Raw genomic sequence first — 23,948 nt, 5'->3', positions numbered from 1 at the left:
AGGACCAATAACACCTCAGCCCTCTAGACTAGACTAGCTGGCTCAAACATTTAAAAAAAAAAAAAAAAAAACCTTTTTTTCGCCTTATCAAATGTTTTGAAATGATTACCATTGAACTCCCAAGTTAAATTTCAAATGTTCTGAAAATTTCCTTCTTTTTATTTGTTTATTGTTCTTGAAGTTCTTAAATTTTTTTGCTTTACACCCATGGAGGTGCTAGGTCATGGATCTTTCCTCTGGTTTAAGTTTTTAAATAAGATTTCCTCGAGTTGGACGAAGAGTGGCCCTTGAGTGCAAAGGCAGAAGGGAGTTTGACTACAAGATCCACCCGTCAAACATGGATGAAAGTCGGCCTTGGTGATCCGATGGTGCCAAGTGAAAGGGCCGTCGTTCAACAGATAAAAATTACTCTAGGGATAACATCCTGATCTTTCCCAAGAATTCGTATCAACGGGAAGATTTGGCACCTCAATGTTGTCTCTTTGCCACCTAGGCGATTCACTTAACTTAAACCAATTTTTTTTTATAGCAATAATGATGAGGTGGACAAAGAATAAATAAAAGCTACTAACACTTGTATTTAGGATCTATCTTGCCTAATATGTGTGGATGGAAAAATTGGGTTGCAGTTGATCTCTTGAATCTTTCAACAATCGCTAATTTTTTTTAATAATATTTGTTCAATCAATTATGTAAAAAGCAATTCCAATCACGAGGAGAAAAAGAGAACACAAGATTTGTTTTTGTACTATGTTTGGATTGAGAGAAATGGAGAGAAGCGAAGAGGATGGAATAAGTTTTCTCTCCATTTATCTTGTTTGGGAAGTTAAGCAAGGAGTGAAGAGAAAGTTAATGGAGATAAAACTGTTCAATTTTGAAGAGATTTGGAGAGAAAGTGAGAAACTAAAATAAATTACTTCCAATTTATTTTTTTTATTTTTCTCTTCTATCTATTCAAGTAGGATGGAGAGAAAGTTATTTTTTGTTCTCTTTTCTTCTATCTATTTCTTTTAATCCAAACAAACTGTTAGGGTTCATCTAGTTCCGAAACTCCTTAAAATCTAAATATTTGTGATATATTTTTCTTCACTTTATAAAATATCATCCTTCTTTTTAAATAGATAAAAACCTAATCTTAGAAGTAATCTTTATGCTCTCAAAAAAGTAAGGTAATCCATACTCATAAACCCCTATTGGAATCAATTAAAGTCCGATGTAACATAGAACAGAACCGATAGGAACCAGATCCATTAGGTTTTATCCAATGAGTAATCGGAAACGGTTTATTTTATAATTTTGTTTTACATTATACATGATTTAAGATTTTTTTTTTTTTTTTTTTATATTTTAGAATTGACATATATTATATAAAGTTCTTCAAATTTTCATATAAATTAAATTTTAGAGTTTAAAATGGGTCATCTCTTGTTAAAGTTTATAATTTGTAAAGAGATGAATTTAGTTTATGAAAAAAAAATCATTCACTCATAGTTTTAGTGGAAGAAACTATTATTGAGCTATATTTAGTAGATGCCATGTTAGTTTTTAGAAGAAATTTTATTTTAATGATTTTAAAATATTTTTTTTCTCATTCGATTCTTGAGAATTGGAACCGATGGATACCTGTGATTTTTTACGATTCTGGTTCTAATTCCACTTATATTAGAATCGGAGCCAAAAAAAAAAAAAAATAGTGGTTATGGTTCTAATTTTCTTAGGAGACGAATTGGAACCAACCTATTGACACCCCTAAATACATGGCATAATAAATGGATTTGATGCAAATATGAGGATATGTGTCATCTTGATATCTTAGATCCACCTTGGACCTTGCCATCAAGATTCACACTTTTAGTGCCACATGACCCATTGAGATTAAGTGCTACTTTACCCCCTTACAATGTGCATGTGTGATAGCTCCTTAGTACACTTGTAAGACAATGCTTCAATTGAAGCCTTAATTCAAAGATATAGGATCAGCTAAATGAATCATTTTCCTCTGTTCCAATATGTCGAGAACCATAGCTTTTGTTATTGGAAGTGTTCTTATTTGCTTTCATGATCTACGTCAACGTCTTCCTCTCACTACTTTGAAGCCTTTTACTTGAATATTCCTTGTAATTGGAATTGTAATCGTTCTTAGTTAAACATTCCCAAATTATCTAAGTCAATTTTCAATCCAAACTCATGGATTATTTTTCTTGGGATATTAGTAATCAACTTTTAATGAATTTACGATTCTAACTCATTGTTCATTTTAATTACCAAAATGTGAACGATAATGAATTTGGAGGTTTTTAAAGTGATTATTTCGCAAGTTTAAAGTGACTAATTGGAATTAATCACTTTAAACCTGTGAAATAGTCACTTTACAACCTCCTAATTCGTTATTATTCTGAATTTTATTTTTAATAATGAAAACGTAATTTTCACATTTTGGTAATTAAAATAAATAGTGAGCCAGAATCGTAAATAACTCATTTTCAACTCACAAAATGGTAATTCCCTCTTTTTCTTTATCGGACTATCAGTTTAGCCTTTGGCCCAAGACGAATTGATTCGCTGAATTTAGGATGAAGTTTTAGCCCAACAAATACTAATTCATCAAACAAACATATTACATTGATGTAAATACAGCGGAATTACCAGCATATTTAAATTGGGCTCTGATTCCTAATACAAATACGGCCCATTAGCCCACAATGGGTTTGGGCCTGGAAGGCAGTTTGAAGTGGGCCCATCGAGAATTTGATCTCTTTAAAAAAATAATAAAGTGAGAAGTCAGGAACTAAAATGGTGTTCCGTAAGTATAGCATAGCAACGATGTCTACGTGACGTGTTTTGGTAAGAGTTTAAGACACGTTGGAATTCTAATCAAGCCGTTATTCTATGTCACGCGATACAATGTGTTTGTTTTCTAATAAACACGTGCCACGTAGACACCGATGTTCCCTATATGAAGGGCACACCGTTCCGAATCGCAACTCACATAGAAAGAAAGGAGACAGAGAGAGAGAGAGAGAGAGTGTGAGAGTGTGAGAGAGAGAATGTCGAAAGAGGAGAAGAAGGTCTGCGTTACAGGCGGAAGTGGTTACATTGGTTCGTGGCTCGTCCGTCTCCTCCTCGATCGTGGTTACACCGTTAACGCTACCGTTAAAGATCTCAGTATTTCTTTTACCTTTTTACCCCTCTTTCTCTGTTTAATTTTCCCTTTTATGGTTTGCTTTGTGAAATGCACATGTTCACAGATATGCCACTTCACTTAGAACTTGTCTACTTCTAGTTCTTGGGTACTTTACGAAGGACCACAGCAGGAGATCTCTAGATCAAATTGGTTAGAGAGTAGTGATTTACTGACTAGAAATTTTCACTTGGTCTGTACACTGTTGATGTGTCGAGGGCACAGAACCATATATCTTTTTCATCGGGATACACAAGTAAAACTATCAACGTTTCTGTGCCCTTGCCACGTCAGCCGAGTTCAGATTGAGTGAAAATTTTCAAGTCAGAAAATCATTAGTGATTGTTTTAGAATCACCCAACTTACACAAGTACCGACTAGTTGCACTTTGCACTCCATTGTTATGATTGCACTCCAAACACAAAATGTGTACAGTTCTTCTTCTTCTTGAAAAGTATATAGAGGAACCGTGGTATCAAAAATTCACAAATTCTAGATTCCGTTTCCAAGGCTTCATGATCTTTTTCTTCACAAATTCAAGTCTCCCTAATATCTCCCTAAGCTTTTTCTTCATGTCTCCCGTTTTGAATGAGGTGGTATTGAAAAGATATGCATCTACACATATAAGAAGTTTTCCTTGATTGGGGGAGTTTCTATTTTAGTTGGATTAAGACTTCGAATTAGAAAGTAATCAAGGGGGATTGGGGGATTTCTATTTTTTAATCGTATTTGAGCTCTTTTTTAGGGTACTCTTAGTTCTATAAAAATGGGGAGGACATGTGAAGAGGGGGAGGAGAAAATCGGTGGAGGAGGAGAGATAAAATGGAAGGGAGTAGGGAGACATGATGTAAATAATAGGAGAAATTTGTAATCGGAATGGAAGATTTGTAGTCATATCATACATTAGTGGATCCGCTCACCATGAGCATGGGGACGTAGTCTGCGATTTTGCAACGAACCCCAACAACAAATTGTTCTTCTTGTTCTCTTTAGTTCTTTGTATTTTTTATTCAATCTTTGCGTAGCCGGGATCTGGGATCTTATTGCAATCGGGAAATTAGACTGCCCCAACATAAACAATGGTTTAATTTCAAAGGGATTGATTTGTTATAAGTAAAAGTTGGTGTGCCAATAAAATATCTCAAAAAGTGCAATTTTTTTAGATTGGAGTCCAATTGATAATAGGTTATGAGTAACTTAGTCGGCCCCTTCATATAATTCCTTAGAAATCTAGGGGCATTAAGGTAATTTTACTTGTTATTTGTTCCAGATGATGAGAAAGAAACCAAGCATCTAGAAACCCTAGAAGGTGCGGAAACAAGTCTTCGTCTCTTCCAAATCGATCTCCTTGACTATGACTCTATCCTTGCGGCGTTCAAGGGCACTGTTGGCGTTTTCCACCTCGCTTCGCCTTGCATTGTTGACCGAGTTCTTGATCCCGAGGTCAGTCTATAGGTCAACGGCCATTAAACCATTCCAACCTAATTTGTCTTTTTTATTTTGGTTAATTTAATTTTGCTTTTTTTTTTTTTTTCTGAAATTTTTTATTTATTAATAGAGGCAACTTTTGGATCCCGCAATTAAAGGGACGATTAATGTGTTAAAAGCAGCGAAAGAACTCAAAGTAAGGCGAGTAGTCGTGACATCTTCCATATCAGCTATCACACCGAGCCCTAATTGGCCAGCCGATGTCCCCAAAAGGGAGGATTGTTGGGCCGATCTTGAATACTGCAAGCAAAAAGGGGTGAGTTTTCGCTCTTGATTATTAGATACTTGCTTTGATCGTAACACAAAAATAATAAAAAGTTTGAAAATGATTTGGAATATCGGACCTCCAAAAGCAATTCAAGATGGTTAGTCACCAAAATCCCACAGGATTCTAATAATATTCTCTCTGGATAGATCTAATATGTAGTGTACTAACTACCCATTACAATCCCCTAACTTCCTACTTAATTAGAAATAACTCCCTAACTACCCATGAAAATAACTTTTTCTCACTTCCCATATAAACACATCTACTAAAGTAATGATCACATGCATCAAATACACCTAAGCTACATTACTCCCATTTGTTATATTTAGTTACGTAATATTCCATCTCTCTTGAAAGCGACCTTGTTTTCAAGATCAAAACCTCCTGGATCCCAAATGATGTTGGAACCAATTACATTTGTTTCAACACATGTCTTCCAAGTTACTTGTCTCTTGAAATTAATAATATTATCCTCGCATCAATGTCTTCAATCTTTGTCTCTTGGCATTTTTTGAAAACAATTGGTTTGATAATATATATATCACTTTCAACTGCGAATACTTCACTTTACTTTTTTTTTTTTTTTCTTCAAAATTTTCTTGCACAGCAACACTGAACTTCTTCTTATTAAACCTTTAGAGCATTTTTTCATTTTTTAGGCAAAAATTTTCAATTAAGCGATGACATTCCTTCAAATCATCATGCATTAACTTGATAAATTCCTTCAAGTCTTCATCCATTGACTCGATTTCCATTCGAGGATCAATGCTCTAGTACCAAATGTTAGGTAACTACTTTGATCAAATTATAAAAGTAATAAAAAGATGAAAATAAATATTGAAAATGATCTCATTGGAGGGAGAATGACTAGTGATGCAAGACGATGAAGGGAGATAAGAAAATATGGGCAATTTAGGGAATTTGGTAAACCCAAAAGGTAAAATAAAAATAATGATTATAGGTATGACCACAATCCCAATAAAAATGGTTAAAGGTTTGTAGGGTAAGGAAATGATTAATTGTTAAAGATTTAGAAAAGAGATTAATGAAATAAGGGTTAAAAAATGGAAAAAGGATTAAGGGTTGAGGTTTGAAGGTTTCAAGAATCAAGAATGAAGAAAGGGGTTTCAAGAATCAAGAAAAACAAAAAGAATAGAAAAGAAAAATAAAGATTAGAAGAAAAAAAAAAGAGACAGAAAGATAGAACCTTAGAATCACATCAAGGATTTCTTGGAATCACACCAAGAATTGTGGAAAATTCACTTCACTCTATGAAAGAAACTAATTCTTTATTCATCAAAATCTTCATTAATAAAAAAAAAGTCTAATACAATTTATATAAAGAAAATAAATCCAAGAATCCTAATCAAACTAAAATACCAAATAAATAAATCTAATTTTCGTAACTTTCTCTCTCCTAAAATTTCAACCCTAATAAACTTAAATAAAAGACAAACTAAAATTACTAAACTACCCCTAAATATTATACTAAGACTATGGGCCAATAAAACATGAAAATAAACTCAAAAAACATAAAATTAAAGTCCTAAAAAAAAGAAAATTAAATAAATAACTATAGATGATGGTGCAAAATGGATCATAAGGACATTTAAGTCATCTTAATTAGTCTATATTAACAAATGACTTAGGTCAAGGGGACTTTCCATCAGTTAAAAAACACAAAAGTATCTCATAAGAGTATTTAAGTCATTTCAATCTTCTATTTTTGCCTATAAATTAGACACTATGACAACAAAAGAGGGACTTGAATTTTAACTTTTTTTTTGGGGGGGGAGTTCATTCTCTTCTCTTAGGGAACCTCCTCTTACCTAAATCATCCTCACGATCATCATTTAAACTAACCAGGATCTTACGCACCATCTACAATAACTAATCTAAAATAATCCCGAATGATAAAACGATAACTCTAGACCCAAATAAGTGAACTTAAATAATTACAAATTTTTCATCGGAACCCTTGGCCGTTGACTTGATTTCCATTTCGCATTATTTTTCTCTAGTTGGAGAAAACTCATATCGAGTTTTAAAGTGTTTGAGAATGATCATAACAATTTGTGATTCATCATTTTTGGCCAAAATTAGTCCTCGTGTCTTGATGTTGTGTTGAACCAATAACTTCAAATTACGATATTTTATCTTGGTAAAGTTTCCATTGTACCCGTCTAAGATGATTAAGTCGATTTGAGATAGTGATGGAACAATTGCATCATGAATACAAATTGTAGATGTTGTCTCCAAAAGATCTTCCTTAAGACTCTTTTGACGTATTTTCCACTTCATGATCTTATTCCCGCGTTGATTCTAGAGTTGTAGGCTCACCATCTTCAGAAGTTGATGTTTGATTTGTTTTTTCTTCAATCTACTCTTGAACTGATGGTACCACAGGAGTTGATTTTCATGGACATACCATGAATAGATATTGTAATACGCAATGGAAATCAAGTCAACGGTCAAGGGTTTCGATGAAAAATTTGTAATTATTTAGGTTTTCACTTATTTGGATATAGATTTATCATTTGAGATTATTTTAGATTAGTTATTTACTTAGTTTTCTGTTTAGGACTTTAATTTTATGTTTTTTGGGTTTATTTTCATGTTTTATTGGCCCATGGTCTTAGTATAATATTTAAGTTTATTAGGGTTGAAAATTTAAAAGAGAGAAAGTTACGAAAATTAGGTTTATTGATTTAGTATTTTAGTTTGATTAGATTTATTGGATTTATTTCTTTATATAAATTGTATTAGGGTTTTTTTTATTAATGAAGATTTTGATGAATAAATAATGAGTTTCTTTCATGGAGTGAAGTGGGTTTTCCACCGTTCTTGGTGTGATTCCAAGAAATCCTTGGTGTGATTCCAAGGTTCTACCTTTCTATCTCTTTTTTTTTTTCTCTAATCTTTATTTTTTTGTTTTTCTTGATTCTTGAAACCTTCAAACCTCAAGCCTTAATCCTTTTCCAATTTTTTAAATCTTTATTTCATTAATCTCTTTTCCAAATCTTTTACCCTTAATCATTTCCTTACCCTACAAAACTTTAACCATTTTCATTGGGATTGTGGTCATACCTACAATCATTGTTTTTTATTCTATTTTTTGGGTTTACCCAATCCTAAACCAAATTCCTTAAACCCTCTAAATTTTCTTATCTCCTCTCATTGTCCTGCATCATATTGTCTGCTTAAAGTAGCATGTAAAATATTTCGCTCCGCATCAAATGTAGCTTGTACTTGTGAGATCCAACCTCGACCCAAATATGACAATATTTTAGAGGAATCACCTCGCACTCAGCAACTGAATGACATAGTTGTAGTCACGATAACCACAATAAGTTTTATTTTCAACATTCTGTAAAATCTTTTCAGAAATCTTGTGGAAATCAAGTTTTCCTCTTATTCATCACTGCACAATACCTTCAATGACTTCTTAGAAGGTAAAACAAATCTGGTTTTGACTTCTGATACCATCTCTATCTATTCCAGGTTTAGCTCTGATACCAAAAGGGTTTCCAAAATCCCAATTGGCTATATGTTGAAATGTAAAACACGGTTTTCCAATTACCACATTTTGAAATTACGATTAGGGGAAGGTTTAGGGTATTTAATTATGACTTCATGCAATTATGACCACAATCCTAATGAAAATGGTTAAAGGTTTGTAGGGTAAGGAAATGAGGTTTGTAGGTTTCAAGAATAAAAAATCAAGAATCAAGAACAAAGAACTAAAAGGAAAATCAAAAGAAAATGATTCTTGATGGATTCAAGAATTCAAGATTTCATAAAAAATCAAGAAAAACAAAAGAATTACAAAAAAAATAAAAAGATTAAAAGAAAAGAATATTATATTGGACTCACTCCAAAATAGCCTCACACCACACTCATTGTTGGGTAGATGAAGTTCAAGCTTTCTTTTTATTCATCATATTCATTTTCAATAAAAACAAATCCTAATACAATCTATATAAAGAAGATAAATCCAAGAATCCTAATCAAACTAAAATATAAATAAATAAACCTAATTTTCGTAACTTTCTCTCTCCTAATTTTTTAACCTTTCTAAAAAACTTAAATAAAAGAGAAACTAAAATTACTAAACTACCCCTAAATATTATACTAAGACCATAGGCCAATAAAACATGAAAATAAGCCTAAAAAACATAAAATCAAAGTCTTAAAACAGAAGCTAAATAAATAACTAATCCAAAATAATCATGAACGATAAAATGATAAATCTAGACCCAAATAAGTGAAAACCTAAATAAATACAAATTTTCCATCGGAATCCTTGATCGTTGACTTGATTTCTGTTCCGCATTAGTTAGTCTCTAAAATCAACATGATTCTAATAATATTTTCACTGGATATATCTCAATACAATTACAAGGAATTAAATATATAGTATTCTAACTCCTAACTCCTAACTCCTAACTACCCATTGCAATCCCCTAACTTCCTACTAAATTATAAACAACTACTCACATAAAAAATAACTTCTTCCCACATAAACACAACTACTAAAGTAATTGATCACATACATCAAATTGATGTAAGGTAGAACACACAAACCTAAAGTTTATGATGAAAATCATGTTCTAGGGTGAAAGCCCAAGAATTAGGAGTGATGAGAAATCTCTATGTTAAGCAAAACATTAGAAACTTTAATTTATGTTTGAGATTGATGGAAATCAATCGCAAACATTAAAATTAAGAACCAATATCTGGTTCTTATGCTAAAAATTAAAAAACAAAGAAAGTGAAAAGAAGTCTTTTCTTTTTTTTCTTTTATTAATCAAAATCTTCAAAAAAACTAACTGTCGAATTTGTTTTATTGGAGCTCCTTATATAGATAACTTTTTCATGACAACTTAGAAACCTTTTAAAGTACTAAAAAGTAACTTCCCTAATCTATCTATAACATATTACTAACTTTCTAATCTTAGTACGTGTAGACACCCCATTTTTGCACTTGCCTGATTAGTCAACTCGTCAATCCGATAGCGACGGTTCCCAATGATGGATGATTGTTGCAATGTTTTTTATCTACTACTAGATATGTTTCAGAAATTCAGATGAGATATCTCAAGCAAACAAAACTCTAGAAACCATGTTACGCTAGGAAAATATGACTCACAACATAGAAATCATCATTTTTAAGACAAAAAGAAGTTTTATGGTAAAAATCACTAAAAAATGATCAAATTACCAAAATACCCCTAACATCAAAATATCCTTAGAGCCCATAGTACACTTAGAAAAATCATTTCAAATACATAAAACAATAAATTGAGACCAAATAAACCATTTCGTCAATTTTCACCAAATTACAAAAATGCCTCTCATACGTTTCATCCAAAAAATTCGTAAATGACACAAACTCATAATCCCATTGAATTACATACGAAATACCGATTTCAAAACATCAAAAAATGACTTCTTAACACAAAACTTGTCTTCGGGGGTAAAACGGTAATTTTTTAATTTTAATAATTTTAAATTTTAAAATTAATAAATAAAATATTAATTAACGTAAAGTGAAACCTTAATCAAATTAATTTAAAAATCTGAACTAAGAAAATTAATCAATCAAGCCCTCAGGCAAAATTGTTGATGGTTGCCTACTTATTTAAGTGGAGCTCCTCGATATTTATTAAAAGCCCCTCCATCTGGGGGCCTAAAGAATTAAAATATAATTAAGGGGGATTCTCCAAAAATCAAAAATATATTCTTTCATTGTACGTAAGAATTAAAACCCTAATCTAAATAAACCTAGTCAATCAAATAAGACTTAAGTCAAAACCCTAATCTAAAGAAACCTAGTCTATCAAATAAGACTTAAGTCAAAACCCTAATTCACCTTATCTTAAAGGAGACCTAGTCAAACCCTAATTTTTCCAAAAAAATCTATAAATAGGAGCTTCCACAACTTAATTTCGCAGGTCAAAATAAACCCTAGAAAATGTAGGTTAAAAAGTCTCCCTAGCCTTCTCCAAACCCTAATGTTGAAGTCCTAACTCCTTACTTATCATCCAAACCCTAGTTTTTACTCGAAAAACACCTAAAAACTCTTCAAAAACACCCAGAAATCCATCAAAAAATCAGGAAACACTCAGATCTAGGAAGAAGATATTTCATTTTAGAGATCAGAAGTAGATCCAGTGACGGAAACAAAGCAAGGAATCTTATACAAGGAGTCTCTCCGCCAGCTCTGAGGAACAAATCGTTGCGATCATCTAGGTATACCTTTTTATTTTTTTATTATTTGTTTATTTAAGGTCTTTTAGTAATGTAATCCTTTTTGGGGAATTAGTAGAGACCGGCGTTTGCTGGGCAGGGTGGGTGCCTAACACCTTCCAACCCCGTAATGTGATCACCAGATCGTAGTTTCTTTTTATTCGTAGATTAGTTGCTTTCATTTATTTAGAGTCAATATTCGGTTCGTAGACCATAATAACTAGGTGGCGATTCACAAACCTTAAAAATCAAAAGCGGATCTGCACACCCCGCGGATCGAGGGCACAATGGAATCACTACTGAAAGCGCCCTCGATCCGCGGGGTGTGTGGATCCGCTTTTGATTTTTGAGGTTTGGGAGTCGCCACCTAGTTATTACGATTTAGGAACCGAATATTGACTCTAAATAGATGAAAGCAACTAATCTACGAATAAAAAGAGACTACGGTCTGGGGATCACATTACGGGGTTGGAAGGTGTTAGGCACCAACCCCACCCAGCAAAAACCGGTCTCTACTAATTCCTAAAAAAGGATTACATTGCTAAAAGACCTTAAATAAACAAATAATAAAAAAATAAAAAAGGTATACCTAGATGATCGCAACGATTTGTTCCCTCAAAGCTGGTGGAGAGACTCCTTGTATAAGATTCTTTGCTTTGTTTCCGTCACTGGATCCTCTTCTGGTCTCCAAGATGAAGTATCTTCTTCCTAGATCTGAGTGTTTCTTGATTTTTTGATGGATTTCTGGGTGTTTTTTGAGTAAAAGCTGGGGTTTGGATGATAGGTAGGGAGTTAGGGCTTCAAAATTAGGGTTTGGAGAAGGCTAGGAAGACTTTTTGACCTACTTTTTCTAGGGTTTATTTTAACCTGCGAAATTAGATTGTGGAGGCTCCTATTTATTAATTTTTTTGGAAGAATTAGGGTTTGACTAGGTCTCCTTTTAAATAAGGTGAATTAGGGTTTTGACTTAAGTCTTATTTGATTGACTAGGTTTCTATAGATTAGGGTTTTGACTTGAATCTTATTTGATTGACTAGGTTTCTATAGATTAGGGTTTCGACTTAAGTCTTATTTAATTGATTAGGTTTCTTTAGATTAGGGTTTTAATTCTTACGTTCAATGAAAGAATATATTTTTGGTTTTTGGAAAAATCCCTTTAATTATATTTTAATTCTTTAGGCCCCTAGTGGAGGGGTTTTTAATAAATATCTAGGGGTTCCACTTAAATAAGTAGGCAACCATCAACAATTCTGCCTGAGGGCTTGATTGATTAATTTTATTAAGGTTTCACTTTACGTTAATTAATATTTTATTTATTAATTTAAAATTGAAAAATTACCGTTTTGCCCCCGAAGAGGACTTTTGTGTTGAGAAGTCATTTTTCAATGTTTTGGAATCGGTTTTTCGTAAGGAATTCAATGGGTTTGTGTCATTTACGAAATTTTTGCATGAAACGATTGTTAACCCTATGAGGGGCATTTTCGTAATTTTGCCGAATTTGGTGAAAATTGGCAAAATGGTTTATTTGGTCTCAATTTGTTTTATGTGTTTGAAAAGGTTTTTATAAGCGTACTGTGGGCTCTAAGGATGTTTTGATGATGTTAGGGGTAATTTGGTCATTATTTAGTGATTTTTACCATAAAGTTTTTTTTTGTCTGAAAAATGATGATTTCTACGTTGTGAGTTATATTTTCTTAGCGTAACATGGTTTCTAGAGTTTTCTTTGCTTGAGATACCTCATCTAAATTTCTGAAACATATCTAGTAGCAGATAAAAAACATTGGAACAATCATCCATCATTGGGAACCGTCGTAATTGAATTGACGAGTTGACTAATCAGGCAAGTGCAAAAATGGGGTTTCTACTAGGGGTGCAACTTAATTCGGTTCAAACCGAGAACTGAACCAATCCATGAATTTTGGATTGGGTTGGTTCGGTTTTAAGTAAATGCGGTTCGGTTTCGGGTTAAAGAAAATAAGAACCGATGAATCCGGTTCGGTTTTCGGTTCGTGGTTGATAAATAACCGACCCAAACCGAAACCGATTCTATTTTTAAAAATAAAATGTTTTTTTTTTCTTTTCAAAACGAAACCCTCGTTTCTCTCTTCGTCTCTCTCTTTCTCTCGTCTCTGCAACCACCGACTGCAACCCTCATCGTCTCTCACTTTGTCTCTCTCTCTCTCTCTCTCTCTCTCTCGCGTCGTCTCTGCGGCTGCAACAGTGCGACCTGCAACCTGCGGCTGCAACTAGCTGCCACCGACTGCAACCTGTGGCTGCCTCTCTCTCTCTCTCTCTCGTCGTCTCTGCGGCTGCAACAGTGCGACCTGCAACTGACTGCCACCGGCTCATCCCCCTCTCCTTCTCTCTCTCTCTCTCTCCGGCCAGCGACATACGACCTGCGATTTTTATTCGAAATGTGGTCGAACAAATGATGCTCGTCAAGTGTTTGATAGAATGCCTGAAAGAAATGTCGTGTGTTGGACTTCTATAATTGCTGGTTACACGCAGTCAGGTTAGTATTTCTAACCCATGGAACCGAACCAAACCAAACCGAATTCAAGTCGGTTTGGGTTGGTTCGGTTTTAGACTAATTTGGTTCGATTCTGGTTCATATATAATGGAACCGACCAAGGTCGGTTCGGTTCTGATTTTACTCTAAACCGAACCAACCCGAACCAAGTTGTACCCCTAGTTTCTACAATAGGACTATTAATTATAACCTAAAAAATAAAAACGAATTTTAAAAAAGAATAGAAACATAAAACAAATTAGAAACTAAGATGGAAAAGAAACCTTCTAAAATTAAAATAAAAACTAACTATTACTACTTAAACAACTTGAAAAATAGGAACTCAATAAAAGAAAGAGTTGGACTAGTGATGGAGACATCAAATCTTGAAGATTAGATTTTAGTTTTTATTTAGATTTCTATTTTAAGGCTTTAATTTTTTATTTTTTGAGCTTATTTTGATGTTTTATTGGCCTATGGTCTTTATATAATATTTAGGGACAATTTAATAACTTTTAGTTTATCTTATATTTAAGTTTATTAGGATTTGAAAATTAGGAGAGAGAAAGTTACGAAAATAAGGTTAATTTATTTGGTATTTTAGTTTGACTAGGATTCTTGATTTATTTTCTATATATAGATCGTATTAGGGTCTTTTTATAATGAAGAATATGATAAATAAAAAGAAAGCTTGGGCTTGATCTTCCCGACATTGGGTGTAGTGTGAGGCCATTTTGGAGTGAGTCTAATATAGTATTCTTTTCTTCTATTCTTTATTTTTCTTTTCTATTTTATTTTTCTTGATTTTCTTTTAGTTCCTTATTTTTTATTTTCTTGATTCTTGATTCTTGAAATCTATTTCTTAATTCTTGACTCTTGAAACCTACAAATCTCAACCCCTAAACCTTCCCCTAATCATAATTTCAAAATGTGGTAATTGGAAAACTGTGTTTTACATTTCAACATATAGCCCATTGGGATTTTGGAAACCCTTTTCCTATTGTCGCCCAAATCCTTACCCAAAATCCTAAACCAAATTCCCTAACCCCCTTATTTTCCTCTTCTTCCCTCATCGTCTTACATCAACTAGGTCTTGTGGACCGGTCAAATTCCTTAAAACCAAATTCCCTAAACCCTTTGGGCTTGTTCTTGTTTAAGCCCAGATTGTTGAGTTCTAGACCAAGGCTTGGGTTGACCCGAAGGACCTAACTGGGCCGCTACGTACCACTGGCGTAGTTGACATGTTTAACGAATCACGATCATCTTAATTTGTACCTGGAATTATCTAAATGGGCCTATTTTCAGTATTTGGCCGGGCTTGGATCAAATTTTCTTTGGACTTGTTCTTGTTTAAGCCTAGATTGTTGAGTTCTAGACCAAGGCTTGGGTTGACCCGAAGGACCTAACTGGGCCCATGTGCATACCTTGATGAGATTTTCATCTGTTTATATTATGAGCACCAGGGAAGTTGGGTTGTTTGGAGTTTGGACAGTCGTTTTAATATATGTTTAAATTCTAATAGTTGTAATTTTTTATAGAATAAGGTGGATTGGAAATGCACATTCACAAGATCATATTTTTATTTATATATAAATATTTGAATTATTAAGATATTAATTATTTTTCCAAAAAACTGGTTTACGTGGACTAATCATTCGGGTCTCGAATGTTTTTTAAAACTATGGTTTGGATTAGAACAAATTAAAGAAACTTTTGTAGATTTGTTGTTTAAGATCATCCAACCTAGTGGAGGATCTACCAGTTTGGACCTCTTTAAGTGACTGATGGGTGCCCCTCTCCATGTGTCTCAGTTTTGCCACAAGTGAAAATCTTGGACAGAATTTTCTAGTAGATATCAATTTTACGGTAACTGAGTTATTAATTACCATTAGAGATTCCCCCAAAGGTTGGGAATCCAGTGACATGAAAAATGACTCATAAAGAAATGTGAAATCTTGGCCTTCAAAAAACAAAATCCAATGGTCAAGACTTTTCCTAGGGGTATGCATTTGAAAAAAGAAAAAAAAAAAAAAAAAAACCCTGACAGTTGTTTCCATATTTAACTGTCTGGGATTTGTGTGTGTCAAAGATCTCAACCCATTGCAAAATTGCATAAAATGAGCTTGTAATAAGTCCAAGTAGTGCTATTCAGATTTCCGATTGCTAATTCTACATATTTCTTGGAACCAATGTGTTTAGCTTTTTGGGGAAGTGCTTTAAAAAAATTACTTTCATACTTTCTAATACATTGGACTGATATCTGATATCTGACTGGAACTGGAATGGATTATCCTAGTTTTGGATCCATCTTTCTTTTTCTTTGTTTTTACAAGAACCGGAACTGACCTATTCACCCCTACAGTCCAGTTTTTATATAAGATGGTAGGTTTTCTATGTTTTAGGGAGAGGTGGTAGGAGGAGATGAACTCTTATGGATATATTGAGACAAGAAAAATAAATACCTTTTAGGTATAAGTGGTGGAATGCTTTTATTAAGGATAAATTTTTGAAATTTTTTTCCAGCACAGCACTTGTATTCCTAAGCAGCTAGAAATAGTTGAGATTAACATTTTTTTTAATGTTATTTAGCATTTGTTTTTTGAACTAAATTTAGATTTGAATTCCCAATTTTAAGTTTAAACATAGATATAATTCTACTTCAGTTTCAGTTCCTTTTTTTCCTAATATCTTTCGAAGTTATGTAATGCTATTACATAAACATTGGGCCCCCTCTATTAACATGACATTCGTCTATGATCACATCTCTCTGTTGTGCTGCAATTGGAGCCCTTTTTTAAAGTTGAATAGGAGTATTATGGAGTGCTAGCATATAAGTGTGATATCAGCACACAGGGCACAAACAAGAGGATTGGCTACCATTCCATGGGCCCCACTGATAAAATCCAATATTTTTGGCAATGGAGTTTTCTTTATTTTTGTTTTTGGTCAAATTTTAAGTCAATATGGTTTTTCTAGTCCTAATACATGATCTATCTTGTCCATGCCATTTTTGACAGAGAATAACCATATACACATTTGACTCATCTGGCTGATTCATTGTTTGATTATCATATTTTTCATTCTATTTTGTTTCTATTGTGCAACAGTTATGGTATCCTGTTTCTAAAATACTGGCAGAGAAAGCTGCATGGGAGTTTGCCAAGGACACAGGCTTGGATGTAGTTGTGATAAATCCTGGCACTGTAATGGGACCTATTCTTCCTCCCACTATCAATGCCAGCATATTGATGCTCAAGCGCCTTCTTGAAGGTACTCTTCCTCGAGATTCTACAACACCAAAAATGTTCTCCAAGAATGAACATTTATGGTTAGAACACAAATAATGTGTATGCTCACACTCATTTAAACAACCCATGCATCAATTTATCTGCTGCATTGCCTTTAAAATATCTGTTTTGCTCAATTGGGTTGGTAAGTGCTGTTACAGCTGCCAAGCCTGGGCTTGTCATGGCAATCCCAGGCCTCACCAAGCATGGTACGCCAAAGCCAGTGGGACATTGCCTTTGAATAGAACATGAGCTTGACTGAGTCAGGCCAATTTAATTTGCAATTGTTACCATGTTCGAGCCTGGTTGCATAGTCATATGGGCCTGAAGATCCAAACATGAACCTGCCCTGGAAGGTCAACTGTCAGACCAGCCCATCAAAAGTCCTGATTGCTACACCTGCATTAACATTTGTTAAGTATATACCCCCTTAACCATTTGTCTTGGTTATTAACATGCACATCTGTATATAATTAATTATCACCTTGATAGCATGTCTTTCATATATTATGATTATGCTATGTATCATAGATAAGAAACCTGTATTTGCTCTAGCTGTAGACATCCCATTTTTGCACTCGCTTAATTGATCAACTTGTCAACTTGATTGCGTTGGTTCCCGATGATGGACGGATATTTTTAAGGTTTTTATTTGTCACTAGATAGGTTTCTAAAGCCCGGATGAAATATTCCACCCAAACAAATCTTACTACACTAGGAAAATGTGATATAGAAATCATCATTTTGGGACTAAAAGAAGCTTTGTGAGAAAAATTGTCAAAACTTATCAAATTACCAAAACACCCCTAGAGACTACATAAAACTTAGGAAAACCCTTTCAAACACATAAAATAACAACCTATTACCAAATAAACTATTTTGTCAATTCCCACAAAATTTGACAAAATTACCAAAATGCCCCTCTTGTGATCCACTCTTTTCACACCAAAAACTCATAAATGACACAAACCGACATTTTCAATAAATTTCTCACGAGAAATTGATTTTAAAACATCCTAAAACGCTGAAAAATGACATCCCAAAGTAAAACCCCTTTTTGAGGGTAAATTGGTAATTTTTCAACTCTAAAATTCGAAAAATCCGAAACTAATAATTAAAAATCTTAATAAATGTAAAGGGGAATCTTAGTAAAGCAAATTAAAAGTTTTTGAACAAATAGATGCAATTAATTAAAAACCAATGGCCCAATTTCAAATGGCGGCCCATCTATTCAAGTTGGGTCCACCCAATATTTAATTAAAGAACCCTCCATGGCAGGTCTTCAAAAATTAAAAGATTTAATTCTACGTAAGTCAAATAAACTAAGTCAAATAATAATCACTTGAAATCTTATCTAAAATCACCTAGAGAGAAATGAACTCTATCTAAACGAGACCTAATCTAACTCAAATCTTATCAAAAACTTTATTAAAAAGTCAATTCTACCACCAAATCTCGTATGTCTTTAGAAATCCTAGTATAATCACTTGAAGTCTTTAGAAAATATATCCAAAGCTTCCTAAAACTCACCCAAAACCTTAATTTGAAAATCCAACTCAATTCACATACCTCAAGCCTTGATTTTCAATTCAAAAAACACTCAGAAACCCTAAAAAACACCTAGATTTAGCTAAAAAAACGTCCAAGAATTCTCATCTTGGAGATTTTGAGTGTTGGAATTTAGAGGGTTGAATTAGAAAACCCTTTAATATTCATTTAATTGCAACCATATGGTAAATCAATCTATTAACCATAGGGTATTTAAATCCCATGTTTGCTTTATGCTTTTTACTTTATGCTTTATGCTTTTTACTTTATTGCTTTATGTTTAGTTGAATGTTTTGATTTTGCCTTGAATAATTTTAGTCCCACATCGACTAGGAGAAGAATTGATTTGCAATTCTTAAGTAGTTGTGCTTCTAGTAACTTTAAAGTGGATAGAAGTAGTGGGCGGGCTCACGCGCGCACACGGGGGTCCAAGAGGGAAACCCATGGTTCTAATTGGAATTTGGATCCACCGGTCCGAAAACCTTAATGCGTGTGCGCACGTACGACGTGCGCGCAGGGGGGGGTGCAAATTCTCGGATTTACACCTCACGTGGGTGCGTGCATAGGCCCGTTTTTGCTTTAATTTTCAAGGTCCGTTTTTATTAAAAATTCTAGACGTTTTTTAAATTTAAATTGAACCAGTGTGTCTATTCTGAACCAGCACAATGTGCCTGTTCGGAACCAGTTTGTGACTGTTCTAAACAGTCACTTTCTCTTTTATTTATATCAATTGTTTAATCGATTTTAACCACTGAACTTTCTCTGCTATTTCATATTCTCAAATTATCAGTAATTTATTATTTGTTGTGAGAGCACACAACATCGTCGAGTTCGAAGTTACGTTCCAATTTAGAGTACCCTTTTGGATACGTGGGTTGTTGAATCCTGCAGAACGAACGCCTACAGACTGTGGTACCGTAGCAGGGGCGAATTTCGTTTTAGGACAGTGCTTTGTGCACGCCTCAACCATTTTCTTTTTAGGTAATATTTTTCTTTACATTCTATAAAGAAATTAAGATTTGTTTAAAACTTCTTCTCTCTTTGCCATAAGAAATCAGTATTCAGAAACAACATTGAGTAGATCTAGAAGCGAATATAGACCGAGGAAATTCGCACGAGGATCACTCACTGCCAGTTGCTAAGAGAACGCATCCCCAGTAATCAATCGCCAATCTCATCCAAAGGTAATCATTTTAACACTAGAGCTTATGATTTTATTGCAATGTAGATTTTAGGTATTAGTAGTGATCGACTTTCACTAGGAAGGATTGGTGCCTAATACCTTCCAATCCCATAACCTGATCCTCGTACCCATAGTCTATTCGTAGATTTTTGTCTTATTTGTTTAGAGTCAGTTTTCGGTTCCTACACTGTAAAACTATGTAACGACCATAAAAATGATATTTTCGTCAAAAACCTTAAAGTGGATTTGTATTCGTGGATCGAGGCGCTTTTAATGGTCTAGACACCCCATTTCCACACTCGCCCGATAAATTAACTTATCAATCCTATTGCGATGGTTCCCAATGATGGATGAATATTCTTGTTACTAGATGTGTTTTCAAAATTCGGATGAGATATTTCAAACAAGCAAACTTTAGAAATCACGCTACACTAGAAAAATATGACCCAAAACATAGAAATCATCATTCTTGGGGCAAAAAGAAGCTTTATGAAAAAAAAAAAAAAAAAAATGATCAAATTATCAAAATACCCCTAACATCAAAACATCCCTAAAGCCTACATTATGCTTAGGAAAATCCTTCGAACACATAAAACAACAAATTAAAATCAACTAAACTATTTCGCCAATTTTCACAAAATTTGACAAAATTACGAAAACACCCTCATAAGGTCCACTATCATTTCACACTAAAAACTCATAAGGGACACAAACCGATATTCTCATTGAATTCCTTACGAAAAACTGATTTCAAAATAACCCAAAACATGGAAAACCATCTCAACACAAAAGCCCTCTTTGAGGGCAAAACGATAATTTTCCAACCCTAAAATTCAAAATTTTGAAACTAATAATTAAAATATTAATTAATGTAAAGTGAAATCTTAATAAATTAAATTAAAATTGTTGAACAAATAAAATCAATTAATCAAGCCCATGGGTCAAATTTTAAATGGTGGTCTATTTATTTAAGTGGGGCCCACCTGATATTTAATAAAGAACCCTCCACCGGGGGTCCCGAAGAATTAAAAATATAATTTAATAAATAACCCTTCATTGGGGGGGTTCTCCAAAAATTAAAAAATTTCTCATTCTACATAAGATTCAAAACTTTAATTGAAACAACTTAATCTTATCTTTAAAAGACCTAGTCAAAACCCTAATCTCCAAAAAAACTCTTTAAAAAGGAGTCTCCACCACTTAAATTCGTGGGTTAAGAAAAATCTTAGGAAAGAGAGGCCAAAAACTCTCCCCAAGACTTTCTCAAAACCTAAATCTGAAGCCCTAAGTCCATACCTAACACCCAAACCCTACTTTTTAACTTAAAAGCACCCAAAAATTCTCAAAATACCCCGAAAAGCCAGAAAATATTTAAATATAGCGATGGAGACAAAAACGGGAAGATTCACACGAGGAACACTCTCCACCAGTCCTGAGGGAATTGACCGTTGCAATCACCCAAGTAAAAAAGGTAATTTTTTTTTTATTTTAATTTTAGGGCCATTTTTTATTGCAATGTAAAATTTTTGGGAAAAGTAGAGATCAGCGCTCGTCGGGTGGGATTGGTACCTAACACCTTCCAATCCCATAACGTAATCCCCGGACCCATTTTTTTGTAGATCAGTACCTTTTATGCGTTTAGAGTCATGTTTCGGTTCTCATACCGTAAAACTAGGTGGTGACTCCCAAAATAACAAAAAGTGGATCAAAGGCGCTTTTAGTGGTGATTCCACTAGGGATAATTTGAGGATCAAACTTGAAAAATCTCAAATCTTGGTGCATTGCAAAATTGACCTAATTTTCTTTTTTCTTTTTTCTTTTTTCTTTTTTATTTTATTTATTTATTTATTTATTTTAAATTCTTTTGGCATAGTTGTAAATTGTTTGGTTGTTTTTTTGTAGACATTTTCTTTTTCAGTGATTTTTCTAGGGTCTTAATCAAGGGTAACCTGAGTCACGTATGGTGACCCATAATAATTTTAAAATTTCAAAATAATAATGAATCGAGGATGGAATGATGGGGATTGAGTTGAGGAGCCATGGGATTTTTTTTTTAAATTTTGGTGTGGCAGTAGAATATTTCTTTTTTTTTATTTGGCAATGTTTTTAGGTTTCTTTAAATAATTAGTAGTAGTTTTTAAACAAATATATATATAAATATTTTTTTTTTTAATTTTGATGTGGCAATAAAAATTTTCATTTTTTATTGGGTAGTGTTTTTAGGTTTCTTTAAATATTAGTAGTTTTTAAGCAAAAATATATGTATATATATACAAAAAATACTTTTTTTCTAAATTTTGGTGTGGCAGTAGAAATTTTTATTTTTTTTATTGGGTAGTGTTTTTAAGTTTCTTTAAATAATTAGTAGTTTTTAAACATAGATATATATTATATATATATATATATATATATATATATATATATATATATATATATATATAATATCTATATATATATATATAGGGTAGCGTTCAATGGCCAACAGTTTGGCAAACATTTTGGCAAACACATTTTTCAAAACATGGGTTAGAGGTCTTGGATGGGCTGATTTTTGGTGAGGATGATCTCTATGGTGAGGAGATCATCATCACCAAAAATCAGCCCATTCCAAAACTTCTAACCTCATCAAAAATGGTTTACAAAAATGGACGGTTCACGATTTTTTCACTTGTAAAATGGGGCTAGAAGTTTTGGAATGAGCTGATTTTTGGTGAGGATGATCTCCTCACCGTAGAGATCATCCTCACCAAAAATCAGCCCATTCCAAGACCTCTAACCCATGTTTTGAAAAAGTGTTTGCCAAAATGTTTGCCAAACTGTTGGCCACGGATAGGGACCCATATATTATATATATATATAAGATATATATATATATATATATATATATATATATATATATATATATATATAATTATATTGTTTTTGGTGTGGCAGTAGAATTTTTATTTTATTTTATTGGACAATGTTTTTAGGTTTCTTTAAATAATTAGTAGTTTTTAAATATATTATATATATATTAATATATATATATTGGGTGCGGTTCATGGGACATATGTGAAAACAATGGTTTTTCAAAATATGGGTTAGAGGTTTTGGATTGAGCTGATTTTGCAAGGATGGTCACTATGATGAGAAGATCATCCTTACAAAAAATCAGCTGAATCTGAAACTTCTAAATCCATCAAAGTGGTTTACAAATTATTGGCAAAAAATCAACGATCCACATTCTAAATCACTTTTAATGGGGTTAGAAGTTTCAGATTGGACTGATTTTTTTTTTCAGATGATCTTCCCATCATAGAGATCATCCTCACAAAAAATCAGCTCAATCCAAAACTTCTAACCCATATTTTGAAATTTTATTAATGGTACATTGTTTTTACGTATGTTTTTTCATGTCCCTTGATCCGTTCCCTATATATATATTGGGTCCCTATCCGTGGCCAACAGTTTGGCAAACATTTGGCAAACACTTTTTCAAAACATGGGTTAGAGGTCTTGGAATGGGCTGATTTTTGGTGAGGATGATCTCTACGGTGAGGAGATCATCCTCACCAAAAATCAGCTCAATCCAAAACTTCTAGCCCCATTTTACAAGTTGAAAAAATCGTGAACCGTCCATTTTTTGTAAACCATTTTTGATGAGGTTAGAAGTTTTGAATGGGCTGATTTTTGGTGATGATGATCTCCTCACCATAGAGATCATCCTCACCAAAAATCAGCCCATTCCAAGACCTCTAACCCATGTTTTGAAAAATGTGTTTGCCAAACTGTTGGCCATTGAACGCTACTCATATATATTTGTTTAAAAACTACTACTAATTATTTAAAGAAACCTAAAAACACTGTCCAATAAAAAAAGAAATATTCTACTACCACATCAAAATTAAAAAAAAAAAGAATTTTTTTTATAAAAAAAAAATCCCATGGCTCTTCATCTCAATCCCCATCATTCATCCTTAATTCATTATTATTTTTGAAAATTTTAAATTATTATGGGTCACCAAACGTGACCCTAGAAAAATCACTGAAAAAGAAAATATCTACAAAAAAGCAACCAAACAATTTACAACTATGCCAAAAGAATTTAAAAAAATTAAATAAATAAATTAGGCCAATTTTGCAATGCACAAAGATTTGGGATTTTTCAAGTTTGATCCTCAAACTATCCCCAGTGGAGTCGCCACTGAAAGCACCATCGATCCACGGATGTGGACCTATTTTTTGTTATTTTG

At 33.2% G+C, this 23,948-nt stretch overlaps 1 protein-coding gene across 1 annotated transcript in view; it reads left to right on the top strand.

Annotated features, from left to right (window-relative positions):
• Positions 1-2,988: 2,988 nt before the first annotated feature.
• Positions 2,989-23,948, top strand: part of LOC147386391 (NAD(P)-binding Rossmann-fold superfamily protein) — a 34,067-nt gene continuing 13,107 nt past the window's right edge. Inside the window, exons 1-4 of the mRNA XM_086422198.1 lie at positions 2,989-3,165; positions 4,452-4,624; positions 4,740-4,925; positions 16,803-16,965. Of these exons, the coding sequence (XP_086278324.1) occupies positions 3,048-3,165; positions 4,452-4,624; positions 4,740-4,925; positions 16,803-16,965 (640 nt within the window). The 5' untranslated portion in view covers positions 2,989-3,047. The remainder of the gene's footprint in view (positions 3,166-4,451; positions 4,625-4,739; positions 4,926-16,802; positions 16,966-23,948) is intronic.

Source organism: Akebia trifoliata, chromosome 14, assembly GCF_017979445.1.
Source record: "Akebia trifoliata isolate Shusen 1 chromosome 14, ASM1797944v1, whole genome shotgun sequence".
Taxonomy (NCBI): domain Eukaryota; kingdom Viridiplantae; phylum Streptophyta; class Magnoliopsida; order Ranunculales; family Lardizabalaceae; genus Akebia; species Akebia trifoliata.
Note: the sequence above shows the minus strand (reverse complement) of the source record. Positions and strands in the feature narration are given on the sequence as shown.